We start from the raw sequence: 16866 nt of genomic DNA on the forward strand, positions 1-16866 counted from the left end.
CTCAAAAAAAAAAAAATCAGTAATCTAACATTAAAAAAAAAAAAAAAAAAAAAAAAAACTAAATTACCCAGACATATTTTTTTCCTCCTGAACCAAATTAACACATGCAAAAGACAAAATTGCTTGCCTTGGCGACAGAGCGAGACTGCGTCTCACAAAAAAAAAAAAAAAAAAAAAAAAAAAAAAAAAAAAACCTAAATTACTCAGTATAATTATCAGTTCAACTGAAAAATGCAGGCTGCTTTACTTTACATAGTTAAAAAGAGCAGTCTTATAAACTTTCAAGTATTTAAATACAGTAGTTTAAATAAAAGCAACTTTTATAGAAAATAGTACAAAACATACAAAGTACTGGAATGATTCCTGATCATTAACTAGAATGTAAGTAGGTTCCAACTCACCAACTACAGCTTTAAGAAAATATTTTCTATTTTAATGTTTCGTGTATACTAAGAACATGTGAATATTTTTAGCTACTCAAGATTAACAAAATTAGGAATTGTGTTCTTTGGGGAAACGAATCCCTAAGGCTAAGTAGCCAGATAATATACGGAAATGTTGAGAAAAATAACTGACTAAGCCATAGACAGTTGGGATTAAATAAATGTTAGTCTTTATTAATTTTAAATCAAATAGTTTAATAGGAAGCCTTTTGCTGCATTTTCCCAAACTGTTACATTTTTGCCACATAAAATTATTTACATTAATTTTTTAGTCAAAATTAATCACTTTTAAAATTTAAGTTGAAGAATCTGATATCAGGGAAAAACTCCCCAAACAAGCAAACATAAATATTGAATCTAAATAAAACATAACATTGGTTGTATTTAAAAAGGCAACTTTTTCTGAGAAGGAAGAATCTGGCTTACCTTATAGCAGAAAGAAACATAGTTCTCATCAAAATGTCTTAGCTTTCCCTTTAGAACTTTTCTTTCAGCCTGCTTGATATTCTTGCTTTGACAGCGGTCCGGAGGCAGCAGTGTCCACCTTTCAGATCCAGTTGCACCATCTTCTGCAGGTCAGTACAGCCAGTATTACAGTTCCCTCAAACACTCTTTCAAAAGTCCATCTCGAAAGTCTTTCAGTGCTTGATTCAGGGGTTAAGATAGGCACCACTATTTAATTGGAATCCAACCAATCAGAAGGTGAAAAAGGCCATAGTCACTCCACATGCAAGCCCAGCAAGAAAACAAGCGCAAATGTTGTCTTCATTTCTGAACTCTCTACTCTCTGCTATATTGTCCCAAGAGTTTGTTCTTCACATTTATTCCAGTTCCTCATCGCCAAGTAACTAAACTGAACTACAAAATCAGAATTGTTCTCAGGAACTTATCTTTTTTTAGTGCACTGTTAGATGGAATTCAGAACATCCTGAGGCACTCAAATAATGCCTTTGCTCTGTTCCTTTAGTTTCCAGCCGACAGGGGCTTCCCTCCCCTTCTCTCTTCCCAGAAAGCAGTTCAAACAAGTGTAGGTTTTCTTAGCCCAATAAGAATAACTCAATTACATAAACACTCCTACCTCTGCTACTCAACAGCTAAGAGTTTAAGGAGGTCGTATACAAAGAAACCTCTGCCTATGGCCGCTCCCCACTAAATGTGTCACTGTAGCTTCACTCTAAAGAACTGGAGACCTCAAGAAGAACCTAGTGTCCTTTAGTCCCTTTGATGAGAACACTCTAATCCTCTCTTCTTCCAGCATTTACAGATAATTATCACAAATTGGGCCTATTAATAATAAAATGGAAAAGGAGTAATGTTTGCTGATTATTCTTGTTTGACATTTAACAGCTTACTTTGATCACATTATGATGTTAGCGTGTCCACTGAGAAAACATTTTTGCTTTTTGTAATTTCAAGCCAGTAGTGCTAATTGGTACTCTATGCTCCTGGTTTCCATGATTATCATTTGCATTATCATTTAAATCACTTCTCAAAATTCTCTCCTCCAAACTTAAGTTACTGAGTAAGAGTGAAAAGTTCAGAAAAACAATCACCCTAAGACAAGAGAATTATTTCCCACAGCATCAGAAGTTTCCTCAAAGCCTCAACAACTCTGTCAGTTACTTCTGAGAGGTTTACGTGAACTGCCGGTAGGGGCTGGATGTCCACGGTTTTATGGTCCAAGAAAGGGGAAGCTTGAGCCATTCTTTGACTGTGACACTTGGACACAGATTGGGTCACCATCCTTTTATTTTTGCCCTAACCACTTTTACAGCCAATTTCCCCATTATTAACCACATTCATTTCCCTAGAGCTTGAATTAGCTAGGACAACTAAAAAGTCAAAAATGCATTCCTGTTTACTTTTCTGGCCTTGTTAAGCCCTTTTCCCCCTAGACATAGTAAATATTCAGAGTATAGATCTCCATTCAAATCTGTGTTTTGCAATTTTTATGCAAAAACCTGTCTTTTTCCTTTCTCTTCTAGGACTGTATTTTGAGCCTGAACCAATTTCTTCCACGCCCACTTATTTTCAACGGGGAGAATTTTCCAGTTGTGTTTCATGTGAAGAAAACTCAAGCTGCCTCGACCAGATCTTTGATTCCTACCTTCAGACAGAGATGCACCCGGAGCCTTTGCTCAATTCCACACAAAGTGCTCCACACCATTTCCCAGACAGCTTCCAGGCCACCCCTTTCTGCTTTAACCAGAGCCTGGTAATTTATCTCAGTTCTTTATATACCTGATAGTCGCTAACTATGGGGTAATAGTGCTTTATGAGTTTGCACCACCTCGTGGGAAATCATACAAAAACTATCAGCAAGGAAATCATCCAAGGAAGCAGGCAGAGAAGAATTTAAAAGTCAATGTATAGAAGTAGCCACACACTGCAGGGCATAAACCTTTGGATACACACATAATTCAGATTTCCCAAGATTTAGATTTTTAGGCCACCAAGTAAGTTGGTGTGTAGCAATAAAAAGAGGTTCCTGGCAATATTCATTTAATGTTTTTTAAACTGTAAAGTCAAGACACCTACTAATTGGAAGTCAGTGGTTTAAACAATGGCTCTTGGATTTTTTGATGGAATTTTGAGTTCTTGGAAATGGAATTAAGGCTGTGTATATCTGGTACCAAACTTCATTTCTTTAGGGGGAGGTTTTGCTTTGTTTTGTCATTGAACTGGCTCTACTAACTGATTGTTTTAGTCTGCTATAAGCACAATAACTCATTTGGGTCTGAGATGGTTAGTAAAAATGAAGCCGTAATCTTAGAAAAAAATTAAATTGGTTGTTCTTGGTGGATCTCAAATGTTTGAAAATGTGTTATCCTGCAAAATGAAGTAAGGTTTCTATTAGTGGAAACTAGTTATTTTAGTTGTCTTTTAGAGACTCACAGGTTTTTTTTTGTAAACCTTAAGTTATAAGGTTTTCTTTTTTAAAGAATGTAAATACTTTTTGCTTTTGGGTTGTCAAAAGTCTGTGTGGGCATCAGACTAAATTTCAGAGGGGATAGGAAATTAACTCTGCAGAATATGCACATTGTCACAGGGAAAATATGGGGCCCCAGTGTGCCAGTTCTGTCCCAGCCTCCAAGTTAAGTTTTCTCAGTAACAATTGTAGAATTACTTAAGAGAAAACAGACAGTAGCTCTCATTCCAGGGAACAAGACTTTAGGGGCGGAACAGGTAGTGACTCATCTTGGCATGTCCCGGGGATACTCCAAGATCCTTGAGGATCCAAATTATGCCTTTGCATGATCACCTGATTCTCCATGGTGAGGGTAAAGAGAAACATCCAGGGTGCCACCTGCAGCTTAGACTGTGGCCTACAGCAGGATTTGATGTGCAGGTGACTTGAAGCACAGTGGGATTTTGTGGTTTCAGAACAGAGCACCCTCTAAAGTAGAATTATAACAAAGGAAGCCAGCGAAGCAAGGCAATTTATTGTTGGGAAAGAAATAGGTAGCTATAGATTGTGGTGTCATGAAATTGTGTAGTCAACAAATAAAATTACTTCTGCAGACTTGGGTTGGGTGTTGTTTGGTTTGGTTTGGTTTTTTACCCCTCATTTTCTCACTCTGTGTGGGTAAACCCACGCTGTTCAGTTCTTTTGATCCTGTCTAAGTTATTATGCTCTTTGTTTCTTGGTTGTCATTTCTCTAGATCCCGGGATCACCTTCAAATTCCTCCACTTTCTCTGGCTCCTTAGACTACAGTTACTCACCAGCTCAGCTGCATTCATATGCTCCAGAGAATTACAATTCCCCTGCTTCTCTGGACACGAGAACCTGTGGCTACCCCCCAGAAGACCATTCCTACCACCACTTGCCCTCACACGCCCAGTACAGCTGCTTCTCCTCGGCCACCGCCTCCATCTGCTACTGCGCATCATGTGAGGCAGAGGACTTGGATGCTCTCCAGGCGGCAGAGCACTTCTACCCGAGCACAGACTGTGTGGGCTTTGCCCCCTCAGCAGCCGCCACCAGTGATTTCTATAAGAGGGAAACAAACTGTGACATCTGCTATAGTTAATAGAAATTACAGTAATTCAGAACATGGCACGGGTATATCTATTTTTCTACCACGTCTAGATGACACTACAAAATATGCAAGTTGGTAACACAATATCCAAAGCACAGTTTACATGTCACTAGTTCCAATTTTCTGACGCTAGGCATTCATATGAAGTCCTCAAACCTGGTCATTGTGCCACTCCTACTTTGTATGCTCATAGTTTAAATGTTTGTAGGAAACTTTCAATTGTTTTACCTTTTTGTGTAATGAACAAATGCCCTCTCCTTCTTTTTTTACTAATAAATAATTTTGTATTACTAACGGTTGGATTTTTTTGTAATTTCCAGTAGTCATTTTTAATTGATTTGAACATTATCCATTAATTCTGGAAATTGCTAATTACTCTCAAATGGTTTAATCTTATGTATTCATTAATTCAAAATTATTCTTATTTGGGCCAAGTGCGGTGGCTCACACCTATAATCCCAACACTTTGGGAGGCTAAAGAGAGAGGGTCACCTGAGATCAGGAGTTCGAGACCAGCCTAGCCAACATGGAGAAATCCTGTCTTTACTAAAAATACAAAAAAAAAAAAAAAAATTAGCCAGGTGTGGTGGTGCACTCCTGTAATCCCAGCTATTCAGGAGTCTGAAACAGGAGAATCACTTGAACCCGGGAGGCAGAGGTTGCAGTGAGCCGAGATCGCGCCACTTCACTCCAGGCTGGACGACAGAGCAAGACTATATATATATATATATTCATTTAAAATGCAGTGGGATACCTTGACTTCCATGGCATGGAGGGTGGGCACAGCTAGGATGGTGGAAAAGGAAAACCCTGCCTCACCTCCAGATGAGAGGGCACATCTTAGAGCAACATCAGGAAAATACATTTATGAGCCATTAGTTTCTCTTATCTAACATTAGTCAATGAAGTATTAGGATAACCAAAAAGCACATGCTGCCTACAGCTATGTTAGCCTGTAGATCATTCTTTTTCCTTTCCAAACCATTGCTTTGGAAATTTTCTGAGCAAATAGATCATCTTCTTTTTCTTGACAGATGCCATACAGTTAATGCAGCCCAAAGTTTAGAAGTCATTATTTTCTATTTCTGAATTTTTGGCTTTAGGTTCTTAAAAATACATCACTCATGCTTACACATTGATTTATAGGATTGACTATGTTGTTTACACTTGAATTTTAGCATTTACTTCCTCTGATTAATCTATTTGAAGAAGCCCAGCTGTCTTTCAAGGTAAAGAGGAGTTATTAATCTACCTATGCTGGACTAGACTGTTGAATCTTGTTTGCTGAGGGCATTAAGGCACAGGACTTAATCCCTGAAGTGAAGTCTGAAGAGCCTTTGCCGTGTCTCAAGTTCCAAAACAATGGCAGCAATACTGGTACCTTCAGCACTGGCCACAGGTACCATTTTCTCAGCACGTCCTATGTGCCAGAATTATCTACGAGTATTCTCACTCATTATCTAATTTAATCTTCACAACACTGACAGCAAAATGACGAGTCTGAGGTTCAGAGAAGTTAGTTCACCTGTCCAGTGTCACCCAGCCAGTAGGCACCCAAGCTTGCATCGGAAAGATAGCAAAGCCCTGTTCCTTCCTCTCCAGACTGAGAAGTTTGAGCCACCATTCGTGAAACACCATTCAGCAACCCGGGGCACCATTAAATGTGAACTTCCTCAAATACACAGAGGTGTATCCCAAAAACAATTGAGTCAGACTTTGCCCAAAGGGCTGGATTGTCCACAGGGCACAGAGATGCCCGGCACAAGAGCTCTCAGACTATAGGTCCTATACTTTGGGGGCTCAGGAGGAAGCTGACTCACTGCCACTTCAGTGGGTTTCTTCCTATCTGGAGACAAATATGCTTTGGAAATGTCACCATCTGACCGTCCTCCCTGGGGACTCAACCAAGGCTTGGGCAAATAGGACAAGTTGCAGCCTGCCTCACGGGATAATCATGCCAGGGAAATAGAACAATTGCTGCCTTTCTGAGATGCCAGTAAAACTAGATTTTTAATGGCTTGAGACTAGCCTCTTGTCAACAAGTATCTATTCACACAGACCAAAGACCCTTCATACTGTCCACCCACCACCTCACCCCCAGCGGGTGTTCCCAAGATACAGAGAGCAGAGAATCCAAAGATATCCAGTGGTTGGCACCAACATACCCCTTTTCTAGATGACATTCTTTTTCATTCCCCATGTCAGTCCTCTGGCGCCTGAATCAATTCTCTTGCAGCTTAAACAGAGAGCATTTTTCTACCTCCTTGGGACTTACTCTTTCCTCGCATGCTCCTAGTTTTTCCCCAAATCTAATGCAGAAAAGGATTCATAGAGGCATGTGGGTCAAGGGCGAGCAAGCACAGCTCCTGTGCATCACGATGTGTAACTCCACCTTAAAACTATCATTAAGAACTTGCTAGAAATTTGGGCCAATGGGTCACCTAGTGCATTCCCAAGTGGGTGGACACTGCCCACTCAGTCTCTAGCTGCTGCAGCTGACACAGAACAGCTCAGGAGCCCTGTAGCCCCAGGCCGCACATCCATCAGCAGCATGTTTCAATCAACATATACTGTGGCATCTGGTAAAACCCGGGTGCTTACACCTCTGCATGAGAAAGAGCAATTCAGTAAATCTGGGGTGGGGCCCAGGCATCTGCATGTTCTAAATGTACCTAAGTTGATACTTTTTGTTTTTTTGTTTGGTGTGTGTGTGTGTGTGTGTGTGTGCACGCACACGTATGTGTATATGTGTGTGATGGAGTCTCACTAAGTCACCCAGGCTGGAGTGCAGTGGCCCAATCTCGGCTCACTGCAACCCCCACCTCCTGGGTTGAAGCAATTCTCTGCCTCAGCCTCTCCAGTAACTGGGATTACAGGTGCAAGCCACCACACCTGGCTAATTTTTGTGTTTTTAGTAGAGACGGGGTTTCACCATGTTGGCCAGGCTGGTCTCGAACTTCCGACCTCAGGTGATCCACCTGCCTCGGCCTCCCAAAGTGCTGGGATTACAGACCTGAGCCACTGCGCCTGGCCTAAACGTACATAAGTTGATGCTAATAGAGATGACCTTCTGTTCACACTTGAAAAACACTGACGTAGTCAATGTCCGAATTATTTACTTGAAGGACCAGTAGCACAATAACAATAGCTTTACATGGATTAAGCTCTTTCTATGGGCCAGTGCTGTAGAGATTATCTCACTTAATCCTCAAAAAAATCACACAAGATGTATGTTATTATTGTCCTCATTTTTATAGATGACGAAGCTGAAGTTTGGAGAGATATGATAACTTGCCCAATGTCACAGTACTGATATACCAGGGGAAGAGTTCTCTGACTCAGGTGATCCAATGTTACTGTCTGAACTTCCAATAGCTTCAGTATACTTTCCATGCAGTATACACGGAAGAATAATCTTCTCGAGAATTTTATCTTTTGTCTTAAATGTCACAGGTATATCTACAGCCAGTTCCTCATACCACAGATGCATTTGCTAATATTATAAATGGAAGTTTACGTGAAAGAATATATTTTGTTATTCAGAACCATTATCGAAATCAATAATCCAAAATGTGAATGTATTGCTTACTGTATGCAAGACTGATTACATGTTACATGCCTTCAAAATGCAAGGCCAAAGGTTAAAAGGGGATGTGATTTTTAAAATTTTAAAATTATGGGGACTTCAGGTAGGATTGGCATGGACTGATTTTAAAATTCTTAGAAAACTTTAGTTAGGAGTCAACTCTTGAAGCGCAGGAGAGAGGAGACAAAGCTGAAGGTAGTAAACATTCGGAAACTGTTATCTCAGGCAATTGCCAGAGCATGACCCCTTGGCAGCTGGCCTAAACCGGCAGGTGAACGCTTGGGAGCAAGGTATAGACAGATAAGGATAACTGAAATGATGGAGTCAGGGAGGGGAGGCTACCCATGGATAAAAAATGGTTTTAAAAATCACTCTTTAAAAGACTCTAGAACGATGAAGGTTGAAAAGGGTTAGGATCAAAGCCAGTGAAATTGTGAATAATTAGATGAAAGTAAACATGAACCTACCATTATTTCCCAATTCGCACAACCTACATAACTAACCCCATAGCAACCCACTGGTGAGGCTTTTCCGAGAAGCCCCCCTCATAGCTCCCCCCTCCTCCTACAGGTGACAGTATGGAGATGCCCTACTAATAGCATTATTTGGTCAGTGGGGTATCTCAGAACCCTGGGGGCTAGATTTCAGGGTGGCCAGAGGGTGGCCACCCAGTGCCAGGTGGCTCTGTGCTTTAAGGCAGAGTAAATGACTTCATTTTTTATGCTTCTATAGGTCTTTGGGAAAGATGTAGAGGCTGGAAGATGAACAAACCTGAGACAACACAGCTTTGCATGATAATAAAGCACCAAACTCATTGAAGACAGGAACCTGTGTCCATTGGGTCATACTTCAGAAAAGTTTATTTTGCTTAATATGGATAGAGAACATACAGTCGTTATTGGAGAAATATGGAAGCATGTGTGTCTGTGATCTTTTCCAGTCTTTTTCAGACAAACAAATGCTGAGAGAATTTGCCACTACCAAGCCAGCACTACAAGAACTGCTAAAAGGAGCTCTAAATCTGGAAACAAATCCTGGAAACACGCCAAAACAGAACCTCTTTAAAACATAAATCTCACAGGACCTATGAAACAAAAGTACAATTAAAAAAAATCAAAGTATATAGGTAACAAAATCACAGTAAATGGAATGGTACTGCACATCTCAATACTAACATTGAATGTAAATGGCCTATATGCTCCACCTAAAAGATACAGAATTACAAAATGGATAAGAATTAACCAACCATCTATCTGCTGCCTTCAAGAGACTCACCTAACACATAAGAACTCACATAAACTTAAGGAAAAGAGGTGGAAAAAACATTCCATGCAAATGGACACCAAAAGTGAGCAGGAGTAGCTATTCTTATGACAGACAAAACAAATTTTAAAGCAACAGCAGTTAAAAAAAGACTAAGAGGGACACTATATAATGAAAACAGATCTTGTCCAACAGGAAAATATCACAATCCTAAATATATATATATACAGCTAACACTGGAGCTCCCAAATTTATAAAACAATTACTAATAGACCTAAGAAATGAGATAGACAGCAACACAATAATAGTAGGACTTCAATACTCCACTTACAGCACTAGACAGGCCATCAAGACAGAAAGTCAACAAAGAAACAGTGTATTTAAACTATACCCTGAAAGAAATGGACTTAACAGATACTTACAGACCATTCTACCCAACAATTGCATAATATACATTCAATTCAACGGTGCATAGAATTTTCTCCAAGATAGACCATATGATAGACCACAAAACAAGCCTCAATAAATTTAAGAAAATTTAAATTATATCAAGCACTCTCTCAGACCACAGTGGAATAAAACTGGAAATCAACTTCAGAAGGAACCTTCAAAACCATGAAAATCCATGGAAATTAACTAACCTGATACTGAATGATTATTAGGTCAAAAATGAAAACAAGATGGAAATTTAAAAATTCTTTGAAGTAAACCACAATAGTGACACAACCTATCAAAACCTCTGGGATACAGCAAAAGCAGTGCTAAGAGGAAAGTTCGTAGCCCTAAACATCTAAATCCAAAAGTCTGAGAGAGCACCAAAAATCTAAGGTCACACCTCAAGGAACTAGAGAAACAAGAACAAACCAAACCCAAACCCAGCAGAAGAAAGAAAATAGCCAAGATCAGAGCAGAACTAAACGAAGTTGAAACAAACAAACAAAAAAATACAAACGATAAATGAAACAAAAACTGGTTCTTTGAAAAGATAAATAAAATTAATAGATCGTTAGCAAGATTAACCAAGAAAAGAAGAGAGAAAATCCAAATAAGTTCAATTAGAAATGAAGCAGGAAATATTACAACTGACACCACAGAAATACAAAACATCATTCAAGGCTACTATGAACACCTTTATGCACATAAACTAGAAAACCTAGAGAAGATGGATAAATTCCTGGAAATATACAACCTTCCTAGCTTAAATCAGGAAGACTAAGATACCTTGAGCAGATCAATAGCAAACAGCAAGATTGAAATGGAAATTTAAAACTTACCAACAAAAAAAAATTCAGGACCAGAAGGATTCACAGCAGAATTCTACCAGACATTCAAAGAAGAATTGGGAGCAATCCTATTGACACTATTCCACAAGATAGAGAAAGAGGGAACCTTCCCTAAATCATTCTATGAAACCAGTATCACTCTAATACCAAAACTAGGAAAGGGCATAACCAAAAAAGAAAACTACAGAGCAATATCCCTGATGAACACAGATGTTAAAATCTTTAACAAAATACTAGCTAATCAAATCTAACTACATATTGAAAAGGTAATCCACCATGATAAAGTGGGTTTCATAACAGGGATGCAGGGATGGTTTTAACATATGCAAGTCAATAAATGTGATACACCACATAAACAAAATCAAAAACAAAAATCACATGATTATCTCAATAGATGCAGAAAAAGCATTTGACAAAATCCACCATCATTTTATGAATAAAACTCTCAGCAAAATCATCATACAAGGGATACACCTCAATGTAATAAAAGCCATATATGACAAATCCACCGCCAACATAAGACTGCATGGGGAAAACTTGAAAGCATTCCCTCTGAGAACTGGAACAAGACAAGGATGCTCATCACTCCTTTTCAGCATAGTACTGGAAGTCCTGACCAGAGCAATCAGACAAGAGAAAGAAATAAACGGCATCCAAATAAGTGAAGAGGAGGTCAAACTGTTGCTGTTTCTTGGTGATATGATTGTTTACTTAGAAAACCCTAAAGACTCCTCCAGAAAGTTCATAGAACTGATAAAAGAATTCAGCAAAGTTTCTAAATACAAAATTAATGTCTACAAATCAGTAGCTCTTTTATATACCAACAGTGACCAAGCTGAGAATCAAATCAAGAACTCAATACCTTTTATAATAGCTGCAAAAATAAACTAAAATACTTAGGAATATACCCAACCAAGGAGGTGAAAGAACTCTGCAAGGAAAACTACAAAACGTTGCAGAAAGAAATCACAGACGACACAAACAAATGGAAACACATTCCATATTCATGGGTGGTAGAATCCATATTGTGAAAATGATCATACTGCAAAAGTAATCTATAAATTCAATGCAATTCCCATTAAAATAACATCACCATTCTTCATAGACTTAGAAAAAACAACCCTAAAATTCATATGGAACCAAAAAAGAGCCCACATAGCCAAAGTAAGACTAAGCAAAAAGAACAAATCTGGAATCATCACACTACCCGATTTCAAACTATACTATGAGGCCATAGTCACCAAAACAGCATGGTACTGGTATAAAAATAGGCACATAGACCAATGAAACAGAATAGAGAACCCAGAAATAAATGCAAATACAGTCAACTGATCTTCGACAAAGCAAACAAAAACATAAAGTGGAGAAAGGACACCCTATTCAACAGACAGTGCTGGGATAATTGGCAAGACACAAGTAGGAGACTGAAACTGGTTCCTCATCTCTCACCTTTTACAAAAATCAACTCTAGATCAATCAAGGACTTAAATCTAAGACCTGAAATGATAAAAATTCCAGAAGATAACATTGGAAAACCCCATCTAGACTTTGGCTTGCACGAGGAATTCATGACCAAGAACCCACAAACAAAGGCAATAAAAACAAAGATAAATAGCTGGGACTTAGTTAAACTAAAGAGCTTTTGCACAGCAGAAGAAACACTCATCAGAGTAAACAGACAACCCACAGAGTGGGAGAAAATCTTTACAATGTACACATCTGACAAAGGACTAATATCCAGAATCCACAATGAACTCAAACAAATTAGCAAGAAAAAACAAACAACCCCATCAAAAAGTGGGCTAAGGACATGAATAGTCAAAAAATGGGCTAAGATATACAAACAGCCAACAAACATGAAAATATGCTCAACATCACTAATGATCAGGGAAATGCAAATCAAAACCACAATGTGATACCACCTTAATCCTGCAAGAATGGTCATAATCAAAAAATCAAAAAATAATAGATGTTGGCATGGATGCAGTGAACAAGGAACACTTACACACTGCTGGTGGGAATGTGAACTAGTACAACCACTATGGAGAACAGTGTGGAGATTCCTTAAAGAACTAAAAGTAGAACTACCATTTTATCCAGCAATCCCACCTCTGGGTATCTACTCAGAGAAAAATAACTCATTATACGAAAAAGATACTTGCATACGAAAAGTTCACAGCAGCACAATTCGCAATTGCAAAAATGTGAAACTAACCCAAATCAATCAAGTGGATAAAGAAACTGTGAGATATATATATATATGATGAAATAATACTCAGCCATAAAATGTAATGAATCAATGGCATTCGCAGCCACCTGGATGAGATTGGAGGCTATTATTCTAAGTGAAGTAACTCAGGAATGGAAAACTAAACATAGTATGTTCTCACGCATAAGTGGGAGCTAAACTATGAGGTTGCAAAGTCATAAGAATAACACAATGGACTTGGAGGACTCAAGTGGAAAAGATGGGAAGGGGATGAGGGCTGAAAGAATGCAAATTGGGTGCAGTGTATACTGCTTGGGTGATGGGTGCGCCAAAATCTCACAAATCACCCCTAAAGAACTTACACGCTAACCAAACACCACCTGTTCCCCAATAACCTATGGAAATAAAAACTAATTTTAAAAAAAGAAAAGTTTCTTTTTCTTAACATGGATAGAGAACATACAATTGTTGTTTAAGAAATATGGAAGAGTGTGTGTGTGTGTGTGTGTCTGTGTTCCACTAGTTACCACCTGGATAAACAGGAGGAAAGAGGAGACATCAGCTCCTTAACCTGTCACAATAGGACCTGGAATGCCAAAGCTCACCTGGGACAGTCCTAGTGAAGCCACCACTTTCCCTCCTCCATTGTGTAATTCTTGGTTTGATTATCTCAGATTTTGAGAGGAGTTCCTCTGTGGGTTACTGAAATTCTAGGATTATCCTGATGAACAAAAGGGGTGAATCCTGGAAAGAGATCAATTTGGGGATAGACATCACTTTCCCTAAAGGGGGATGGGGTAAAGAATTTCACTGTGGCTGTACAAAGAAAGGAGTTCTCTGAAAGGAGAACTTATCAGAGGACATGGAGCTGAATGAGGAATTGGAGTGCATCCTCAAATGGGCTCGCTATGATTCTGGTATACCATAATGCTTTCAGTGGAAGTATAGAGAATAAAGAGAAGAAACTGCAAAGGGGAGCATGGCCTGCCCAGTTCCTCCCTCTCTGCTGAGAATCATATGGAGCTGGTAGCATCTCATTGCAGGGAGTTGCAATTGAGGGATCAAAGGAAGTGGTTGGCAGCCAGTGAGGGGTGGGTGGCCCATGGAGAAGGTCAGAGTCATGGCAAAGAGCATCCATTGAGAAGATGCACCTCCAGGACACAGCTAGAGGATGACACTGCTTGGGAGTGAAAGAGGCTAGAGCTTGGGTCACTCAAAGAAGGGGTAACTGTAGGACAAATTCAAGAAAGTTTTTATACAGCAGGTAATAAACTTAACATCTTACCCCCGCACACTGAACATGTAAATAGTTTCAAGAAGGGTTTAGATAAATTTGACTGATAATATTTTAGGGCTGGAAAGGGATCTAGAGATCGCCTAGTTCAGTAGTTATCAACCATGGCTGCACATTGCAATCACTTGAGGAGGTTTTAAAAAACATTGACGTCCAAGTCCCAGACCAATGAATCACAACCTTCAGGATGGAACTTGGGCATTAGGATTTTTTTTAACTTTTTATCTTAAAATTGTAGGAAGCTGCAAAAATCATACATACAGTCTCATGTACCCTTCACCTAACTTCCCCCAATGGTGATTATCATCTTAAATATATGGAAGACAATACCAAAATCAGGAAGTTGACATTGGTACAATGCTATTAACTAGACTACAGACTATTCATTTTTCACCATTTTTACATGCATGCATTCATTTATGTGTTGTAGGGGTGGGTGTGTGTCTCTATGGAATAAAAATTAGTATTTTTCCCAAACTCTCCAGAAGATCCTAATTCACAGTAAAAGTTGAGAACTAGGGGTCTAGTCCAGCCAATCCTCAGTTCACAGGTGAGGAAACTGAGTCCAGAGTGGCAAAGTGACCTGCCCAAGGACACAATCATCTTTTGGAGGGAAGGCAGTGGACTTTCTTAGTCCAGTGCTCTTTGCTATACATTAAGTTACCTCTGCCTCTTTATGGATTACAGGTCACTAATGTGCTACTGAAGAAGAGCTGATTTCTTGGGGCAGAGTCAGGAGGCGGAAAGGGAGTGTGCCAATTTTTTAGGTTGCCTTAATTAAAAGACAAACACAAAAACACAACTTTTGGTAGTCTTCTAACATTATCAGGTTATTGAAAGACATTTCTAAAATAAATTCATAAAAAGCATGGACCCTGGTCAATAGTAAGCACCCTCCTCCCCAACTCCCACAACAATATTCATTAGTATTATCAGAGAATTCTGGCCTAGAGGGATCACGTGTTGGGCATCCTGTTGAAATTATTTTATTCTTTGGCTTTCTCCCCCTGTGGCTCCTTTTATTTGCTCCATGTTGCAAAGGGACTTCTAGCAGCTGAGGTCAGCCCCCTGATCGTCACTCCAAGGAATGAGGAGCTATGGTCAGGCTTGTTAATATGACCTCCTGCCATGCTGGTCCTGGGAATATTCCTCCCTCTCCACTGGCAGCATGCAGCCAGGCAAGTGCGAGAACTGACTTACTCTCTGTGGGACTTAATGTCTTCATATGATGTGCTTTCCCAGCTGAACAAGACACGGAAATGTTTCTTCCTTCTACAACAGCCCTCTGTTGAAAGCAGCACATCCAGGGAAGTATGTGGAAGGGCTCAATGGCTCCAGCCCAACCCCATCTCAGCCTAAATACTTCATCTGTCTCTGGAAATCCTTCTGTCTGAGGTATTTGAACCAGAGCAACTCCATCTTGAATAGAATCTAGATAAAATGAGGCTGAGACCTACTGGGTTGCCTTCCCAGCCGGTTAGGCATTCTAAGTCACAGGATGAGATAGGAAGTCAGCACAAGATATAGGTCATAAAGACCTTGCTGATAAAACAGCTTGCAGTAAAGAAGTCAGCCAACTAACACGATGAAACCCCATCTCTACTAAAAATACAAAAAAAAAAAAACCTTAGCCAGGCATGGTGACAGGCGCCTGTAGTCACAGCTACTCGGGAGGCTGAGGCAGGAGAATGCCGTGAACCCGAGAGGCGGAGTTTACAGTGAGCCAAGATCACGCCACTGCACTCCAGCCTGGGCGACAAACAGAAGATTCCTTCCAAAAAAAAAAAAAAAGAAAAAAAAAAAGAAACCTGCCAAAATCCACCAAAACCAAGATCATGATGAGAATGACCTCTGGTCATCCTCACTGCTACATTCCCACCAGTGCCATGACAGTTTACAAATGCCATGTCGACGTCAGGAAGTTACCCTATATAGTCTGAAAAGGGGAGGCATGAATCATCCACCCCTTGTTTAGTATATCATCAAGAAAGAACCATACAAATGGGCAACCAACAGCCCTCGGGGCTGCTCTGTCTATGGAGTAACCATTCTTTTATTCCTTTACCCTCCTAATAAACTTGCTTCATTTTACTCTATGGACTCACCCTGAATTCTTTCTTACACTTGATCTAAGAACACTCTCTTGGGGTCTGGATCCGGACCCCTTTCCGTTAACACTTCTATGTAGCATGTTTGTCTGAGACGGAAAAACAAAGCAAGGACATCCATCTAAACTTTGTCTGGAATCTGGACCCAGGGGTGCTGCAGTGCATGGAGATCTCTGGAGGGGGTGTGGCAGATTAGTGCTCTGCAGCACCTAAGCTCAGCTGGCTTTCCTCCTCTGCCTCTGTTCCTAGGACTTGCTCACGGCTCACAAGGCAGCTTCCCACTGTCAGTCCATCAGCAACAGCCAGTTAGAGTTGGTTGGGTGTGAGGAGTGAGTCTATTCGTGAGCAGCCTGTCCCCTGTGCCACTGGCTTATTAAGCAGAACTAGGCATAGACAGCTGGGAATTCTCCGGGCAGCTCCTTTAAATTTCTCTTTGGAGAATGATAAGCATTCACCAGGAGCAAAGGTTACAAAGGCTGAAGTTTTCTCTCCATCCCCAGCATTTCCCAAGGGGGTAAAAGGAAGGATTAAAGCTACAATGGGCTTGGCTGCGCTTCTCCAGAAATAGCTGGAGGACGACTTCTGCTTGGTGAGCAGCCATTTATGCCACCCCAGTGCTGGTAGGTCACCTCTCCTGCG

At 40.0% G+C, this 16866-nt stretch overlaps 1 protein-coding gene across 3 annotated transcripts in view; it reads left to right on the forward strand.

Annotated features, from left to right (window-relative positions):
* Positions 1–4778, forward strand: part of COLCA2 (colorectal cancer associated 2) — a 10231-nt gene extending 5453 nt beyond the window's left edge. For all 3 annotated transcript variants that reach the window (XM_011926697.1, XM_011926698.1, XM_011926699.1), the window contains exons 3-5: positions 964–1018; positions 2429–2658; positions 4107–4778. In XM_011926697.1, the coding sequence (XP_011782087.1) occupies positions 964–1018; positions 2429–2658; positions 4107–4475 (654 nt within the window). In that variant the 3' untranslated portion in view covers positions 4476–4778. The remainder of the gene's footprint in view (positions 1–963; positions 1019–2428; positions 2659–4106) is intronic.
* Positions 4779–16866: the final 12088 nt, after the last annotated feature.

The sequence above is a fragment of the Colobus angolensis genome, unplaced genomic scaffold (genome assembly GCF_000951035.1).
Source record: "Colobus angolensis palliatus isolate OR3802 unplaced genomic scaffold, Cang.pa_1.0 Scaffold7, whole genome shotgun sequence".
NCBI lineage: Eukaryota > Metazoa > Chordata > Mammalia > Primates > Cercopithecidae > Colobus > Colobus angolensis.